This window comes from Neodiprion fabricii, chromosome 2, assembly GCF_021155785.1.
Source record: "Neodiprion fabricii isolate iyNeoFabr1 chromosome 2, iyNeoFabr1.1, whole genome shotgun sequence".
NCBI classification, from domain to species: domain Eukaryota; kingdom Metazoa; phylum Arthropoda; class Insecta; order Hymenoptera; family Diprionidae; genus Neodiprion; species Neodiprion fabricii.
Window position 1 is genome coordinate 16,549,294 of NC_060240.1, and position 19,119 is coordinate 16,568,412.

At 37.0% G+C, this 19,119-nt stretch overlaps 2 protein-coding genes and 1 long non-coding RNA gene across 3 annotated transcripts in view; 2 read left to right on the plus strand and 1 right to left on the minus strand.

The window, feature by feature from the left end:
* Positions 1-6,478, plus strand: part of LOC124176655 — a 33,894-nt gene extending 27,416 nt beyond the window's left edge. The window contains exon 2 of the long non-coding RNA XR_006869431.1: positions 6,112-6,478. This is a non-coding gene — a long non-coding RNA (uncharacterized LOC124176655). The remainder of the gene's footprint in view (positions 1-6,111) is intronic.
* LOC124176644 (flotillin-2) overlaps positions 1-19,119 on the plus strand; it is a 478,641-nt gene that overhangs the window by 149,406 nt on the left and 310,116 nt on the right. The window lies entirely within an intron of this gene.
* On the minus strand, positions 6,332-15,969 carry LOC124176627 (glucose dehydrogenase [FAD, quinone]). The gene is made up of 5 exons (XM_046558168.1): positions 15,800-15,969; positions 12,812-13,041; positions 12,283-12,741; positions 10,583-10,766; positions 6,332-9,625 (listed from the first exon to the last, which is right to left on the minus strand). Exons 3-5 carry the CDS (start codon positions 12,697-12,699, stop codon positions 8,349-8,351), a joined length of 1,878 nt encoding a protein of 625 aa, XP_046414124.1. The 5' UTR covers positions 12,700-12,741; positions 12,812-13,041; positions 15,800-15,969; the 3' UTR covers positions 6,332-8,348.

Below are 19,119 nucleotides of genomic sequence, written 5' to 3' on the forward strand. Positions count from 1 at the left end.
AGAACCCAATTCTGTTTGGTATCAATTTTAAACCTCTGTTTCCTGATTTTTCCGTTTTCACATAATTTTTACTAGACTGTACACCTGACATGTTCTACTAATTTGTCAATAAAATTAGTGAAAAAAAAAAAATAAAACTTTTCAATGTTCATCATGTTTTTCTGTGCCAGTATAACAATAGTCAGTTCTGAACATCAGTCATTATTTGAAAAGTGTTATTTTTCGAACATTTTTTCCATTATTTCTTCTACATGTAAATCGGAATGTTGATCGCAATGACCGTTGAAACATTTCGAACAATCACTTGTTTGTAATTTTGAAAGTGTTCAGCCAGTCTTCAGATTCCGGCCTGCAATTTTTTACGGTCCGCAGAACTTTCACGATTTTAACTTGCAGAGAGACGAGCTCATTTTCGTTTTTTATCCCGTTGTAAATGAGTTTTTGCTGTCATTTGACTCCAATTCGCTTCTCCTACAATCTCTCAGACGTACAGTCGGGTGAAAAAAAGTGAAACACGAATTGAAAAATTGTAATTGAAGCCAATCAACTTGCATCGAATTATTTGTAAAAATCTCTAGGATATCAAAAAAGAAAAGAAATTGAATGTTAGTTGAACACTGAAATTTAACTGTTATTATCAAAATCACACAACCGAATCACAAAAGTTGTCGAACGTTGAATGAAATGATACTGTATTTTGTCAATTAAAATTCAGTTGCCAAAAATGGTTTCCGGCCTAGCGAAGAGCTTTTCAAATCGATAAGATTTTATTACTTCCCATACCTGATTCATATCGCCACTCGAATAGCCTTTCAACTCATAAGAATATACCAAGGTTACCAATTCATTGGCCACGGTGACGATTTCGATACATTCAGGTACCGTGCAGCGGTTCTTGGCTTTCAGAGCCCGCTTAAAGTGGTTCCGTTGGATTCAGGAATGCCGCGATGAGACCCGAATTCAACTTTCTATACGCGGTTGAAGCGCAGGTTGAAAAATCCAACCCCACTTCTCTTATCGCCTCTTCAAGCCGGTAACCACAATTTAATTAAATTCGCGTAAAACAATTTCTTATAGCAGTGATTTTGGTTGAGAAGAATCTTTGCTGCGTTTGCGAAAAGTTAGTACATCAAACGTTCAGCCAAGATTTGTGCGCGGTTTTTTTTTCGCTTGTATTTTTTTCAACGCTGAAAACTCGTGGAAGATGCTACCGAGGTAAAAACAAAGTTTCGTGGTTCTGTGGCAAGTGGCTCAAGGTCTTCGGCAGCAATTAGGACGCGACAGCTGTGGTGGTGATTAGACGCCAATTTCAGAAGAGGGTTTTTGCTTCCTTGAATAACACGAAGAGGAGTGAAATTCTACCGATATCGAGGGTTTTCCAAGCGAAATCGACGGTGTAACGACTTCGTCGTAACCTTGGAGGAGAAATTTTGTGATCCGTTTTCACCCGAGCTAATTGAATTATAAACTCTAGGTCTTTAAGTTTGGTCACGACGCTTGGTTGTCATGGTGTACAATTTGTAAATTATTTTAGTAACGCTATCAAGTTACAAATTTGACTTGCGTAAGTTTTTTTTCGCGTTACAAGTGACGCGACGATACAGAGAGCGTGATAGTCCAGTCGAAATGTCTAAAAACGGAAAAATTAAGGAACGGATGCTTAGAATCAATGACGGAAGTTTAGTTCCGATGAGTTTCATCACGTGCTTAGAGTTCATAACATTTATTTAAATCAACATTCAAGATACACGTGCAAATTTTTATGCCAAAAACTTTTCCACTGTCAAAATGGGTGTCGTTGTCCATAATGATCTAAAATTGGGTTAACCGTTGTATCGAATTTCATCACTCCGTATAGTCCGAATTCCAGGGCAGACAAAATCCCGAATAGTCATCATTCGGAAAGGTTCTGTTTTTCAAAAACTTCTCACGTCTGTTCTCCAAATGTCTCGTAAAATTCTTCATTATTTATTTGAAGCATCTGCAATTTGGACTATACGGAGTTTCGACCATTCAGAGTTTCAACTATTAGCAATCCAAATCATTTGGTGTTTCATCCATTCTTGATTCAGTCCATTCGTAATAAAAGATTCGAGGTTTCGACGATTCGCAATTCCATTCCTTCAGAGTTTTTCCAACATTGCAACTGATGAGATCCGACGCAATGGTCGCAATGACTCGGATTGTTTTCAAATCCAACCGGCACCTGTTAAAATTTTAAATCTGTCAGCTTGTTCCGATTTGGAAGAACATTTCAAGCACGCGTTCTTTGCTGATCAGCAATAGACAATCACTTGCCTCGTGAGAAGAGTAAAACCCTGAAACTAAGATAGTGAGCGGCTTGAATTTCATGTCATTCCGTCGATCTGATTAGTGATGCAAATGGTTCTGCAGCGTTTCGCTCACTTGCACTTGCATACGGTTTACTTTCTCTCCTCTTTGGCGCACTGAACAGCCATTCAGCCTTTGTAATTGAACGCTTGTTGTTTGGGTACCTCTACACTTCATTTTCCGCATCTCCGTCTCCGAATTTGCATGACACTTGTACCGAACTTGGCCTTCAACTTTCCGCATCGTCAAGCATCGTTTACATGCATATTGTTAAGAAATCATTGCTGTTACTAGGTTAAAATTACCGATAATGTATTACGTATATTCTTCTAGCTACAATTTTCCATTCATGGTCATAATTTTTCACTGAACTATCCTAAGGAATATTTTGAAACAAATGTTGTAACCTGAATGCTAAATAGTTAGACTAAGGTCCGATCGACAAGTTAGACGTATCTGTGTACGAGACGCCCTATCTAAATAACAAACTTTTTATGGCCGACGACAACCAGAGTCACAGAGAAATGTAAAAGCCTATTGTTCATTAATAAATATTATTCGTTTTCATGTGAATTCTTGTCGAATTTTATTTGGGCTAGACGAGCGAGTAACCTCTTAAAAGTACCGTAAAAATTTCATAATTGCGTAGAAACGAAGATATCGATTCAAATATCTTGAAGAAATTCTGGGATACTCTTCAGCTGTTATATTTCGAGGAAAATTAGTCGTCTTTAGCGAAATGAAATTTTTAATACAAAAAAAAAAAAAAAAAAAGAAAGAAAAACGTAAAACAACAAAATACCGGAAAATGGATCATTCAACTGAAAAAATCACAGCTCGCTAAATTTTCAATATTTTGAGCTGAAAATTGACTTGGCAACTCTCAAGACACAGATATTTATGAGACAAAATATAAAGATACTACGCGACGAAGAAATGTCATTTATCGAAGTGAGTGAAGATGAATTTTTGGAAAAAGAATGAATTAACGATATTTACGATATTTCATTATAGATTTGGATCAACTCCGATTATTTTAAATGGTTTTCGTATAGAATTTACGGCGAAGAAGCCCTGGGGGTCACTTTGACCCCGACGTGCAGCGTAGTAAGGGTTAAAGGATATCAATTCGGTGCAAAGATTTTAATATTTTTACCACACAATTTAAAAAAATGGACATCTATCTATCGATGGTTAACAACTGTGGAACATTCTTAGTTTCATACATAATGACGCTAATTCCGTTCCTGTTTAGTGGTAACTGGAGCATGTCTGCGATGTCTCAACGTTGGCAGCTAGCAGTAGCTGGATGATTTCGTTCTTTTAAATTAGAAAGGACTCAATTATAACTAGCGTGAATTATACCAGCTAAGTAAACCAGTGCAATTATTTCGTATATCGCAAGAATTGTGCAAATAACAAGATTCTACAAATATGGAAAACAATTATTCGTATCTGCGATTGATTTGTCCAAGCGTCTTCTAGACCTGAATGAGAGAAATTTTTAGTTCCGGTTACCGCTCAGTCCTTAAATATTTTCATTGTTTATCACAATCGAAAAATATAGTTCTAGGTACAAAATGAAAATTAGTTTTGTAGCTGTTACCAGAAAGTTTAGTATCCGTTACTATTCTCTCTCATTACGATCACTGTTACTATATTTTCTTGTAACTGTTGCGAAGATTTAATGCTCGTGCAACAATAAATTGATGTTAAAGCCTTATTTAACTAAAAAGTAGAGTAAACCGAACAAACTACTTTTGAGTTGCAATTACCAAAAACGGATCGACAATAGCGCGAAATGGTTACGCGTACCTCGTTTTTCGTAATTCCAACAATATTCAAACAGTTTTTTTTAACGATACCTATTTCACTGAATTTTCCTAGTTACTGTAACAAATGAAATTTTTCTCAGTGCGAATGACTAATTGTTAATCATCACGTAAATTAGTGCCAGTCTTCTTTCGTTTGCTTTTGAAAATTTTCATCAAAGTTTCGTAGCAAATGTCGTCTGCAGAGTTTTCCGAAAACTGTAGTATAAAAGTTTTATATCTTTATGCCGTGAAGCCTCGTTTTGACGATTGATCAAACAGCTTTATTCAAAACTTTCTTTCGCTGCGCCGGTGAAGTTACGAAATGATTCATGCTTCGGTGATACAGCAGTCCTCTTTATCGACCGATCTTCCGATCCCGTCAAGTTTGGTTCCAGCTGTTTCCGATAGATTCGAGAAAGTTCTAACGAACGGGGAAAGCGAAGCACTTGGAGCGGGAATTCGATGACGGATCGGGGCATTCGAAACGGACGAAAGAGCATTTCGACCCTAAGATGTATCGGATGTACAGTCCGGTCGAAAATGTGCTAAACGGAAGGATTTACGGAGACTCAGAGTCCGCTATCGAATTGAATTCTGATAAGATTAATCAAAAAATTATCCTCGGATAAAAAAATTCAAATAATTCGATGATTGATAATCTAAGACGCGCCGCATTATCCGACACCTTTTGTCATAGCTGGATTTGTATAATTTATCCAATTTTCAAAAGTGTAGCTCATTTTGTTGCTAAATAAATTCTCCACAAATCGCTTTACATAAATTTTTAATCGGATGAATACAATTCGATATGAATACTCGCAGCATTACTTATTTTTATACAAATTTCCTTGTCATACTTATCACCTTATCAGCCTTATCCTTAATCTTCTTGACCGTTATGTCACAGTTTTGCGATAGCTGAACTTTCCTTCTTAATTCCACGTGTAAAGTTTTTTTTTTTTTTTTTTTTTTTACTGGACTGTACACCTCTCGAAGCCTTCAAATCTGACGGTGATTACGGAGCTGATGATCTCATCCAGTAGATTAATCATGATTCCGGACGATCGTGAAAGAATCTTTAAGACGAAGAAAGAAAAAAAAAACTTCCGTGTTTATAGAAATTTTAAACTACGATCAACCGAAGAAACTTTGACGTGTGACGTAGACGTAACGAACGAACTTGAAATTACTCGTTGCCAACCCTTTTCTTTTACCCATCGAAAATATCAACGTTGTACAATAATTCAGATTTAGTTTCATTCAACGTTCTAAATCGATGAAATTCTAGTCGTACAAGAACCGTGTTATCGGATTTTTATTTTTTACATTTCAACGCTCCGCGAATCAAATCGATAAGGGGAAACATGTACAGGAACCACGAAATGGTTCAAAAAGTGTAACCTAAGCCAATCAATTTATATCAAATATTAAAAAAAGAAGAAAAAAAAAAAAAAACATCTTACAAACACTGCATATTACTCTCAACACACGACTAATGAAATACATAGTAGATTACAAGTATGTTAGAATAATGAGATATCTCTGACATTGATGAACGGTTGAAAATTATTTTTATCGCAGATCGCGGAGATCTTCTGATTATCTTGAGTAGACTAATAAACGTCGGCTAATGAAAGACCGAGGTCCCTTAACACCTGATTCGACCAGTATAGTTGAACTATTAGTTAGCATATATCGAAGGCCACCGTTTGTCATTAACGTGGCTGTTCTGGCTGAGTAAGTTCGACTTTCTCCATATCAACCGGCCGCCCCCAGCACCCAACGCAACACGTAGACTTGAGCTATTTCGATTACGCAACACACCTCGAGTGAAATTTACTTTCATTTACTACTCGGACAAGCGTCACTTCAGAAACTCGCGCGTCGTTACGTTTTTTATTGCGACACGACGACTCCCGATTCCTGTTTATAAAATGTCATATAAAATAATCTTTCCGAATTCCAGACGCTTGGAAATCATCTGTAATTATCTTACACGTCTCGACTTGGAGAAAGGAAGGAAAGAGAAATGTGCCTGGGCTCTGTTTCAATGCAAATTATTTATTTATCCTTATCGTTATTTTGATTATCAGACTCATTACATACCCGTGTATATTTTTATATGTTTGTATACATATATTGTATTCGTACACACTTAACTCTTACATCTGCACATCATTTTTATATTTAACAATAACTGTCTAGTATTTACAATTGTATTGGTAGAAGAGAGGGTGATTTTTTTTTTTTTTTTTTTTCAATGTAAAAAAACTGTACGTAAAACCCGTATTTGAAATTCCCGCCTATTCGGACTTTGCTATGGGAATCTCACATCAGTTGTACAACAATCGTTAAAAACTATGCGATTCGGCATATCAACAGCTAAAAGGAATCAAGAATAATGATAATTATTCATTTAATGGTAATCAGGCATTTTCTTATCGCCAATTACTGTTCCTTGAGCTCAGTCATCGGATATGCATTAATATAAAAATAATTTTTTATTATTTTGTATAATATTATCAATTTTCTTAGTATTATGATAACACCTGAAACACGAGACAACAACCTAAACTTTTATATGCACCCATTGGTTTACTGCATTCAGAGAAATATTTCTTTTTAGCAAATATAGCGAATGCGATGTTATTTATTTATTTATTTATTTATTTATTTATTTATTTATTTATTTATTTTCACTTTCCAAGAACCAAGGTAATGTCATTTGATTCAACAACGAAGTGATGAGAACACAACTTCACATTCTTTTTGTCATATTAAGTGAAACAACATTTCCTTGCACCATTAAGAAAACAATTCTTTGGCCACATTTCGCATCCCCAAAATAATTCCTATCGCTATTTATAAGTCCCACTGAGTTTGATCAGCCGGTGAAATCATTTTCTGCCGGCTGATCTGACAAAAAGTTCACTTTCATCTTAAACGTTTCATAGCTGAATCTTCACGGACTTTGAAAACGGTTTTGTCCTTCGAAACAAATTCGAAAGCTCTGAACAAAATTCTACATATTATCTCTGCCCCTTTCTACGATCTCGTTTTCGTTAAAAACATTGGTGAGTTGAAAATTGTTAGTTTTGTTTGATGCGATAACGTAAAATTTTCACATTTCGTGTTCATCTAATCGAAATATTCTCTAGTTACAACGATTTTTCTCAAAATTAACAAAAAATAGAAAACAATAATGCCATATATTATAAATAAAAGCTTGAATATCGATATTCATTCTAAATCGTTAATTCAACATGGTTTAAAGTATAAAGACTTATTTGATTTTCACTCTGCAACATTTCATTCTGATCAGAAAACTATTTTTCACAAATTCACTGGAAGAATTTCTTTTTTCTCTTCAAATAGACAATTCAATATGCTCATATTTGTTAATCATGTTCGTCATGAATTGATCACGATGTCAACCTTGGGAAAAAAAAATTTCCTCGTAGAATTCTGTACCTATAATAGTCTACTGTATAAAATAAATCGCAACAGAGTGAAAGAAACTGTTATACAAGTCAACGTATCGATATCCGTTAAAAAACTATCACAAGTGTAACGTACGACAAACAATATGTCAGTAGTGAAAATAATCAACGGATAGTCGAATAATTTCAGTTGAAGACGACAAATTTATGATTCACTCGAAAGGTTAACCTCTGCTATTAACGGTACATCTGACTTCGTGATTGCAAGACTCCAAAAGACGTCGTGAAGCCAATCAATTTCAAATTACATCAAATGACCTCAAGTAACTTCACTGATTTCGAGTGACTTCATTGAGTTCAAGTACCCTTAAGCTACGCGTGTGCCGGACTTTGGGAATCGTTAACCCCTGGGATTTATTCGACTAAAATTTGAGAAGTTTCCTCGGCAAAGTACGTTTCACAGCGCTATTGAGCAGAATTTGTTTTAGTGTTATACGCATTCAATTTGTTCAAACGCAGTAATCGTAATTTCGCAATTTTCAAATTGCCTGAAATTCTGTACAAAATAGTAACAAAGTGTAAAACACTCATAGTTCGAAATCGACTGAACTCCATCAAATTCATTGTAGAGTCGAGAAAGTGATTCCGCACCAATATTTCGTTACATCAACGATACCAAATTCGACTTTACGACTATCTCGTGACGAAACGGACGAACAGAGTCGACTTCGTCCAACCGAGCCTCCCTAAAGACCGTGAGTGATCAGACTTTGGACAGCCATTGTTGTTTGATGAGGTCAGCGCCCTTCTCGGCGATCATGATGACTGGGGCGTTGATGTTACCATTCGTGATGGTAGGCATGATGGACGCGTCAATGACTCTCAAACCCGGAACGCCATAGACCCTCAGTTCGGGGTCGACGACAGCCATGGGATCGTCGGGCGTTCCCATTTTCGCAGTGCAGCTCATGTGGTAAATAGTCATGGTGTACTGCCTGATGGCGCAGTTCCAATAATCGTCCGTGAACAGCGGGATGTGCTTGCAGTTGGGCACTGGCTTGCTATGAAACCTGGCTCCAAACCTGCGCATGGTCGCTGTTTCCCCGAAGGCAACGGCGGCCTTGACACCCTCCCGAAGAACGTCGACGTCGTCCGGATGCGTCAGGTAGTTGTGAACCATGATCGGATAGTCGAGAGGGTTGGCCGACTTGAGCTTTACGAATCCGCGCGACTTGGGTCTCAGCATCATTGGGAACACCCCGAAGACATCCTTGTTGTTGATCCGGCCGAAGACCTCGTTGTAAAACTCATTTGTCAGTCCGTGCGCATTCTTCACGTGCGTTCCACCATCCGAGTTAGTCGAGGAGGATGTCAGCATGAACTCCATGTCGGGCCAGTCGTCGCTCGCGTTCGCGTACTTCGTCGATATGAAAGCCACCGCTTCCAGTCCTACGCTCGATGTCAAAGGTCCGTCCTCGGTTATCGCGTACCTCAGCGCTGAGTTGATGTTCACCAGCCGGCTCATAACCACGCTGATCTCGTGATCGATCAGGAAAGCCAAGCCTCCAACCGCGATGTGATCCTGCAGATTTTGTCCGACGCCAGGTGCGTCGTGAACGACCTTGATCCCAACCTCCTCCAGGTGCTTACTGGGCCCGATTCCGGAGAGCATCATCAGCTGTGGTGAGTTTATAGCTCCGGCCGAGAGGATCACCTCCTTCTGGGCGAAGATGACCTGCCGCTTACCCTCTCTGATGAACTCCACTCCGTAGGCTCGCTTCGTTTCGGGATCCGTCAGCACTTTGGTGGCGTGGGACCAGAGCGCTATATCCAGGTTCTTACGACTCCTTATCGGACGGATGAACGCCTTCGCCGCGCTGCATCGCGTTCCTCTCCTCATCGTGTATTGGTAGAACGCGAAACCCGTTTGTTGGGCTCCGTTCACGTCCACTATGTCATAGCCCATTTCTTCACCTGCCTGCAGGAAGGCCACTCCCAGCGGAGTGTTGAAAGGCGCGTCTTGGACCGTCAAGTAACCACCTAGAAATTAACGATAAGATGGATTCACAGGGTTTACAGATAATTGGATGAATATAACGCCAGAATTCACTCAAGCTGAAAATCTGCTGGTTTAGTTTTCATGAGATCAAGGTGATGTTGAAGTATTGTTAGTTTTGAGAAGCTTGTTTGCAAGGTAATCCGATTCGGTAATCATTGTGCCACACTCTGAGAAGCTCCTTCTTCATAAGAATAGCAGCAGTGTTTCAAAAGTTTCACGAGTTCAATACACGTTCCTTACATCGAATACATCAAAATTTTTACAGTGATATCTGCATGATTTAATTTTATCAAGAATTTTATAAGCATTTTTTAGTAAGTAATTATTTTACAACTTCTGGCGTGCTTGGATTTATTCTTATTTCGAACTAATTGGAGTCATCGTAGAGTGAAATAAGTTGTGTAAATTTTTGTTTATAATTTCAGCATTCTCGATTTTGCACATTCCAAGAGATACTCTCAGCTTAGGAATATAGTAAGTTTATTAATACTCGATGTACCATTATCTCGCAATGAAAATAATTACCTTACCAAATAGATTCACACTTTAATACGAGCTTACATATTGAATAATTTACTTTGCGCAAGCGAAAATTTATATCTATCAAAAACAATGTTGTTTATAATTAGCCAATTTCTTATCGGTTCGTATTTGAATAGATCTACTGGTTACAATTGAATTCTTGATTACTTCAGTGTAGGTTTTGTAGGATAGAAATTTTTAAAAATAGTCAGGTAGTAATAAACTCGCGAGTGATAAATGATCAATCGTACATCCGTGATCGACGATCAGTAATTACTATCAACTTCTTCAGGACCGCAAGACCAGCTGCTCGTTTCGTAAGATCTAAATACCATCGACACTCCGACGTGCGGTTCGCACATCAATGTCCAGTCGAGTTAATGTAGGAATAAAAAATTGTAATGTGAAAAAAATACCTGTACTATGATACTTGGTGTTGCGTGCCAAGTAGGGATTCCTCTGATCCTCGGATTTCTTGAAATACGGCAAAACGTCGTCCCATCCCCATCCATAATTACCAAAACTTTCCCATTGGTCAAAGTCTCGCCGATTACCCCTGATGTACAGCATCGTGTTCAGCACACTCGAACCCCCGAGGACCTATTTCATAAACGGCAACGAGTTAATCTAAAACTTCGCCCCTCAGGCCTGATGTTCGTTTAGTAATAAAATGATGTGTTTATAAATAACCATGTAATGACTTTTTTCTGATTTCAAATTTTCGTGGAAAACACTTTCCACCTTTTGTTATGTACAAAATTGTACATATTTATAATCACGGTGACATGAAAAATTATTTCTCAATTTCTTGTTTCTTCAATCGCCAGCTCAGTATTTCCGTCTACGTGACCGCTGGCTGCAGCAGATTTGTTAGTGAAATTTTTCAATTCGTAATTGAGAAACGTGAAGAAATTTGAGTTTGGCTAAATGACAAACAAGAGAGTTCGATCGCTAATGACTTGTGAAGAAATCGTTTTTGTGTTTGCGATTTTTTTCTTACTCTCCTCCTTTGCACCGCAGGCAAAGCAAGAGAACAATGAAAATGTTTCTGATCCGATTCTAACGTTTTTGGGTTCATTTTACTCGCTGACCGAATCATCACAGATTGTCTGAAAATATTCGAAAAATTATCTGCAAATGTTACTGTCACAAACGTCTGTTGTACCGTTCCTACAAAAATCTATTTACATTCAATCTAGATTTATAACTATTTGTACAATTTTTCTCAAACGATCTCTGAAAATCTCTATGTTGAAAAAAATAAGTTCAAAATATTAAAACTACATGACAAATGTCAGAGTTTGAGTATTCTATAACTATAAAACTTCTTCTAACATAGTTGAAAACTTTACTTGTATCACTCAGAATCATTTATATTTTATGGTAAAGATTCATTCGTGTTTATCATTGATGCAATTAACATTAGTGAAAATTTTGTAAACAAGATTTTCATTCTACCTAACTTTTGATCATGACGAATCGATCAATTCAACCTTTATATACTTATTGTTGAGAGAACGATATACGCTGCATGCAATGCTTTTGTAACTGTAGTTTTTATCATTTTCATGGTCAGGATGACATTTTCATGGGTTATTCAAACCTTGAACGAAGGTTGAGGACAATTATTGTCACACTTGTGTATCACCGTCATTTTTTGCCACCTCGTTTCAATTTCAAAATGTGAAAAAACATGAGGCTAAAGTTAGTTACGTCGATGCAACAATGCAATTTTAAGAAAAAAGAAATTCCACTTATCGACGACGGCATCCGAGGCATTTTGGTGAAATAAGTTCTTCTCAATTTGTTAATCTGACTCCGTTATCGACGTACGAGAACACAATTCTATGTAGAATTTGCCGCTCTGTACGATGGTCAAATCATTTTCCATCTATCGATAGCAGTTTTTGAGGAAAACGCAAAAAACGTCAAATTTCACTGTTTTCTCGAAACGCCGGCTATGCAACCCAAAAATGAGTTCAGATTCCAGTTCCTGAGGGTTTAAAACCCCTTTACCCAAAAATGCAGCCATCTCCAAAAAGATTTTTACTCCATACCTAATTCGACTGGACTACGACCTTACTTTCCGCACTGTCAACTGGAATTCAATTCTCACCTTTCCCCTCGTCCAGCAGCATCGTTTGTCGACCATGGCTTGACAGGCCGAGTCCTGAGGCTGGGTCCTGTACTTCCAGTCGTATTTGCTCTTATGAAGGTACAAGGAAAGGATCGGGACGTCGGTGATTTCGGTCTCGTATCCTCCGGCTTCGAGAAGCAAGACATTCCACTCTGGGACTTCCGTCAAACGGTTCGCAAGGACACTTCCGGCCGATCCACCCCCCACGATTATAAAGTCGTACTCCTTGCGCAGAACTCGCGCAACTCGCGGCTGATTTTCGGGATCCATCAAATCGTAGTTGTAATAAGCGAGTGCCACTATCAGCGTTGGAATGAACGCCACTTTTCCCACCCCCAAAAGCAGCGTCGCCGCCTTTATGGCCCCAGTTATAACGGCCAGCAGACCCGCCGCCATTTTTTACTTCTACTTTCAGTACTTTATCACGAATTTATAACCCTAAAATGTTGAAAGTTACAATTCTGCACAAGATCCAAGAACTTTGGTACAGTCATTTACTATACTTCACTTTCACTTTCATTATATTGTGGTTCATTTTATATCATTTTTTCACTTCCGGTTAAGCGAGTCACTTCTTCGAATCGATTTTATCCGTTGCTCGGAGTATTTTTATACATGTTCATCCCGTCGAGTAGTTTTTCACCTATTTTCATTTCTTGGCTTGATTTCACTTCTTGTCAACGGTGTGAGTTTTACTCACGTGGGAACTATTTCCCCATCGCGTATCCTGTAGTTAACCTGTAATTATACCCAGTGAAATTTTCACTTCATCAGTGAAATTTGAACCGTTATACTAACTGATAACACGTCATAATGAGCAAACGGCGAACTGTCGCAATACTAACACTCGACTTTTTCAAATTTGACATCGCGACAATGTTCGTTTCGTAATTCTGTACCTCGTAATATGAGGTGAACATTCAACGATGATATATATATATATATACCTATGTGTGTGTGTTACTATTGACGCCAATCGAAGTAGATCATTTAGATGTATTATATATGATTATTTAGTGCCAGAATTTGATGTGCTGAATCGTGCTGATTTCACTGCTCAGTTATTGGTGCATAAATTATCGGCTTGACGTTGTAAATAATTTGCGAAACTGTCAGCGGTCCAATAAAAAAATGTTTAAACACATCGAGAGTTGTTTGTTTGTCGTGTAAAATAGTGAGAAGAGAAAAAAAAAAAAAACTACTTATGTAATAAGTTTAAACTGAATCTTACAATCAAAATATGGACAGCTGTCAGGTTCAGAGAAAAACACATTAAAAAATTTTATAACATATGCTGGTCTTTCGTTTTTGAAATTGTTGATTGACAATCTAACCTCAAGATTAGAAAAAAATGATATCGACGGAAGTTTGTTAATTATATAACCGGTTCATATCGGAGCTTTTTTGGACTCTTGATTTATGCTAATATGATTTATTAAGAGTGGGAAATGAAAGAAACTTGAAGTGACTAAGCACCAATCAATCGAAAAAACTTTCGCTTTCTTTACTTTCTACTTCAAGGTGTGAATTAAAAAAGCCATAATCGATTTTCATGGGAATAATAATCGATCGAGTCGCGAGTTGATTGGTTCGCGATTTCACGTAACTTTACATGGGCATCAACTTATCAAATTTTGAAATTGTTCTCGCAAAAACCTGAAAAAATTCGTAACCAGGTTACTTTACACAGCCCCAGAAATATTATTTAAGAATATTCTCAACCGATTCGAATTACTTTCAATATTTTTCCTCTCTCTCTATCTATCTCCCTGATTCAACAAATTAAATGTAATCAATCGACTATCGCACACAAATTTGATCCATATTTTTATTCTTCTTTTTGTTTTTTTTTCTAGTAAGTTATATCCGCGTATTGAATTTAATTTGCGCAAACTGAATAAAATAACACTCGGTTATAATTTTTTATTAAATAACCGCATGTTGATTCGCCTTGGATTTTTTTTTTTTTTTTTGATTCTGTGGTCAGGCGGATATTACACATGTAATTATAGTAATGTTATTATTATGCAATTGTAACAACGTGTAAGAGTTGAGTGAAGAGGCTAGGAATAATATCGTGGTCGACGAGCCGGGAATGAGAATGGGATTTTTACGCAACGTGCCATTTTACCTCCGACTGGCAAAATTTCTCCAAAATCGTTTCTTAAGTGTCAAAAGTTTTGAGGCTGTGGTGAAATTCATTAAGACAATGCAAAAACAAGACGCAAATAAAAAAATTCCAAACCCACAGGCTTAAAATATAAAAGTACCGATTGTTATTTGAGAACAAAAATTTATTTAACCTCAAAAACGTATCGTTCCTCCAGTTTTCATAAATTATGGATGATTTTTTTCGGTATCAATTATTTCCACGGATTATAACTTTGTCGCAAAAAGTTTTTGCGTGGAATAATTATCATGTCTTATAATTGGTGAACTTACACTTTGCTATATTGTTGAAAATTGAACTTGTCTCTGGGAGAGATTTTGGAAAAATACAATTTGTCTATGAATTCATTGCGGATGAAATTTTAAGCCCGCTATTTGATATTCTTCAGTTTGATAAACTTCTTCGCCGGACTGTACACGAGTCTGATGAATATCTTTAACGCTATCTCGTCAAGTTGGCAATAGAGCTTATCCTCCTTGTTCTCTCCATAATAATGAAAGTTGGGTAAAATTAATGTAGTCCGGACAAGCGTAAATTATATCAAAAACCTTTCTATCCGGAGAGCATTACCGGCTTATATTTGCTTCCAGTTTTATAGTGTAAAATTCTGATCTCGTTATTCTTCGTTACAAAGCTGTCCTTGCAGCCTATCTCAGATTACAGTCAATAATTTATTTTCCACTCTAATTTCTTATACATACGATACGTTATAATCAATTGGTAATATATGCATGATAATAACGATTTATAAAAACAACAATCACAAACGGTTAGAAAAACTACTCCGGTGAGAGGGAAAATTGTAGTTGGTCAATTATGTATCACATTATTTCTCATTTTCTGTTTGTTGATTTCAAAAATCGGACATTTATCACCTGTACAAAATGGCAACGTTCTAAAAATAATCATCTTCCGATCCATTTATTCGTACAACGTTTTGGAACTGAGTTTTTCAATAAAAAATGCGTTGTGAATCACTACGATTAATAATTATTACAGTTTCGGTCCCCACGATTATAAATCACGTTGTTGAATCACGTTGGGCAAATCAAAAACAAAGTACAATTTTGACAATTGAATCGATCGAATTGATTAATCGGATTATACGCTATCAAACATTACACATCGATATTACACCAATTACACATTTGACCATTCGCACTACATCTGATGATCTACATAGAATCTGCTATAGTAACAAAAAAAAAAAAAAATCACACCCCTAATGTTAAAAAAATCGTGATAATCGAGTGAAACTTGATTCAAACGTCGCCGACAACAACTCTACGAGATTAGGTATTAAAAAATAATTCATTCGCAGCTCACCGAATTGCAAATTTCGTCAGAGAGATTGCGGTTTGAATTTGTACGTCACTACGGAATCAAAGGCTTCGACGTAAAACCTGTCACGGCAGCATCTCTCCAAGAACACGTGGAGGCCTTTCGAGACAATGCCGTACGTACCGAGTCGGAGAAAGGTAGAGACTGAAGTGTTGGTCGCGCCTCCTACGAGGAGACCACGTTGATGCCCACCACTGGGAACCCGATGCTTATGTCACGTCAAGAATTCGTCTTTCCTTGCCTCGAGCATCCAGCCGCGAGTCTGCATGTCGATCTGCACGCACTCCAATGGCAATTTCGGCTTGCGGAAATCTGCGTGAATCACGATTTTTGTTTCGACAGAAGTTTCACTCTCACACCCTTTTTTTTTTTTTTTTTTTTTCGAGTCGTTGGACACAACGTAAACTAAAGGTGCACGAAAAATCGAAATTACTGTGTTTTTTTTTTAAGATTTTGGAATTACTTTTTGTGAAAGAGAAATTTGCATTATTGACAAGTATGTTCTGATGATTCCTGTACTGTGAAGTTGCGAAACAATGATTTTTATGAGGTTGAAGTTGGATTAACGTTTCTTCAACGATGCATGGGAAGAAGAAATCGTTACTTGGATTCTTGGGATTTTCTGGAATTCAGGTAGTAAATAACGCAGTGGCATTTTTTGAGGGAAGTGACACAAATGTGTGATACTAGGTTAACGTAAGTCAAGGTTACAACTTGCAATTAGTCTTACAGTCCTTTTGTCACTTCTGTTCAAAAATGCAGGTCGTCAAAAATGTGTGTAACCTGTTCGAACAATTGTAATCTCGTTGATTATGGACTTTATATTAACTTGCTAACACAGAGTAATTTGTCCTTGCACTTCAAACCATAAGTTTGTAAATCAACGCATATGATCTCTGTACGTAACCTTCTTTTTGAAATGTCACGTTTAACCATAAATATCGGAGTATCCTTATAGCAATTAATTCTAAACGCAACAAAGGAACATTTATGCCGACTAACTGATGGATCCTTAAGAAAAAAAACAGCTAAGACGAATGTCCAGTAAAACATTATATCCGCCTGTAGCCTGAAGATGGTCAGTAGAGCCCGGCCAAAACCTCGACAATATTAATAAAAGTCATGGTCGGCCAACAATCGATGAATTTTTTTTCTCAATCACCAAACCTGGTCACGAATATCAAACTTTAAAGAGAACATGTCTGCATCTTGAAAAGTTTACTCCTTCAAAGTTGTTCTAAAATTGTACGAAAACTATTTTTCCCACGATGCTTCGTGACGTTAACGTTGCTAACTTCACCCTTCTTGGTGCTTCTCAAAATCGGATCGGTAGTTCAACACCGCATTGCTGAATCTAATTCAACTGTCAATACTCCTTCCAAATGATTTTTCAATTCACGGTTGTGAGTGACACACACGTAGGCTGCAAAAAGTAGTGCCAATTTTGGGTTGTGACACATCTGTGGAAATTTAAATTGAAAAAAAAAAAAGAAAAAATGTTCTTAGTGGATCTATTTGACTTTTGCTGGTAAACCATAGTTTCTAAAGCCTCTGAATCCGAATTGGGAATTTGCTAAATTCAAAACGGCGGATCCAATATGGTGGATGCAAATTCGAAAAATAATTCAATTCCGACGAAAGTGAATATCGTACGGTTTTTGAAGTCGCTAAATTTGAATCTGAAGTTAGATTTCCAATATTCAGTATGGCTGATGTAATGTGGTGGGCAAAAATTCAAAAAGTATCTGGTTGAATTTCAACAAAAATAAGTGTATCTTCAAATGCTTGATCGCGAATTTAGAATTTGAACTCTGAGTTTACAATACTTTCGTCGAAGTCGAACTATGTTCGAATTTGCATCCGCCATGTGGAATCTGTGATTCTTAATGTTGGAAATCTGATTTCAAATTCAAATTCAGCGACCTCGAGTACTTCTAGATACTAACTACGACCGATATCAAACTATTTTCTAAATTTGCTTCTGCCATATTAGATCTGCCATTTTGAATTTAAAAAATTTGATTTCAGTTTCAAACTCAGCGACCTCAGAACCTTCAACATCGAGATCATAGGATAAATCTATTAAATTTTTTTTTCACTTGTTCAAAATGAAACAAAAATTTCCATTTCGCAAACAAACCGGAGAAGCCTGTTTCAAGTCTAGTGACACTCGTTTTATTCTATCGATCGGTTGTCCTTAGAATAGTGATAGAAAAAACGAAAACTAAACTAACGAAATGGGATTATAATAAAATTTGAGAATTTTTCTTTTTTTACCAAAATCGCTTAATTTTATTTTTTTTTTTTTCAATATTTTTTATTTTGCACGATCAAAGCCATTTGAGTTCTAAAGGATGGAAAAGTAAAATCAGATAACCATTAGGTTCAAAATTCTGTGAGAAACAGTTTGGTATTGTGAAGAACGGTAAATTGATCGTCTATGATGTAACCTAACCTAATCTACGAGTACATATAATGTATTGGATAACTTGAACTCGACTTTTAGTATACAATACTGAATAACCTAACCTAACTTAACCTAACCTAACCTAACCTACCCCAACTTAATCTAAGTAGATGTAATAGTACCTAACCTAACCTAACCTAACCTAACCTAACCTACCCAAACTTAATCTAAGTAGATGTAATAGTATCAAATACTTCAACTTGTGGTTTCATATGATCAAACAGTCGATTATACGTTATTTGATCTGAACTTCTTACATTATCATTTTCAGTATCCCCCTGACAAATAATTCGACGAATGCCTGTAATGAGGGATTATGACGCATTCTTATGCGTTCGATATTACGAAACTGTTACGATCGGCCATTGGAGAGTAACAACCTCCAACTCATAGTCTGCAATGTGAAATGAATCGACTAACCGAAGTCAAAATATTACACTTGACGCAGGGTCGTATCTAACAAATCAGAGATGTTGGTAGAACCGTATCACCGATCATCCAATCTTTGCATAAGAATGATTCTTGTGCCCACGTATGTAAACGAGTTTGATTTTCAAGAGCGGTGTTACGACTGGCGCTACTTGATGAGAATTTATAATGCGAAACGAAATGTTGTTGCTCATAATGGTGAAAGAGAAAGTCAAGAGAAGAGACTGGGATGCAATCTGGAATGCAAGTCATGCAACTTAAGCTATATTTTCTGTAGGTCAGGTGCTGCCGGTGCTCCCTTATAGATTGTCAAAGGTGAAACGAACCTCAGTCATCGAATAACATTCAGCCTATACACCTAACGTATCTACTCATTTTTAGGAACGACGAGTTTTACCCGGTTTTCAAT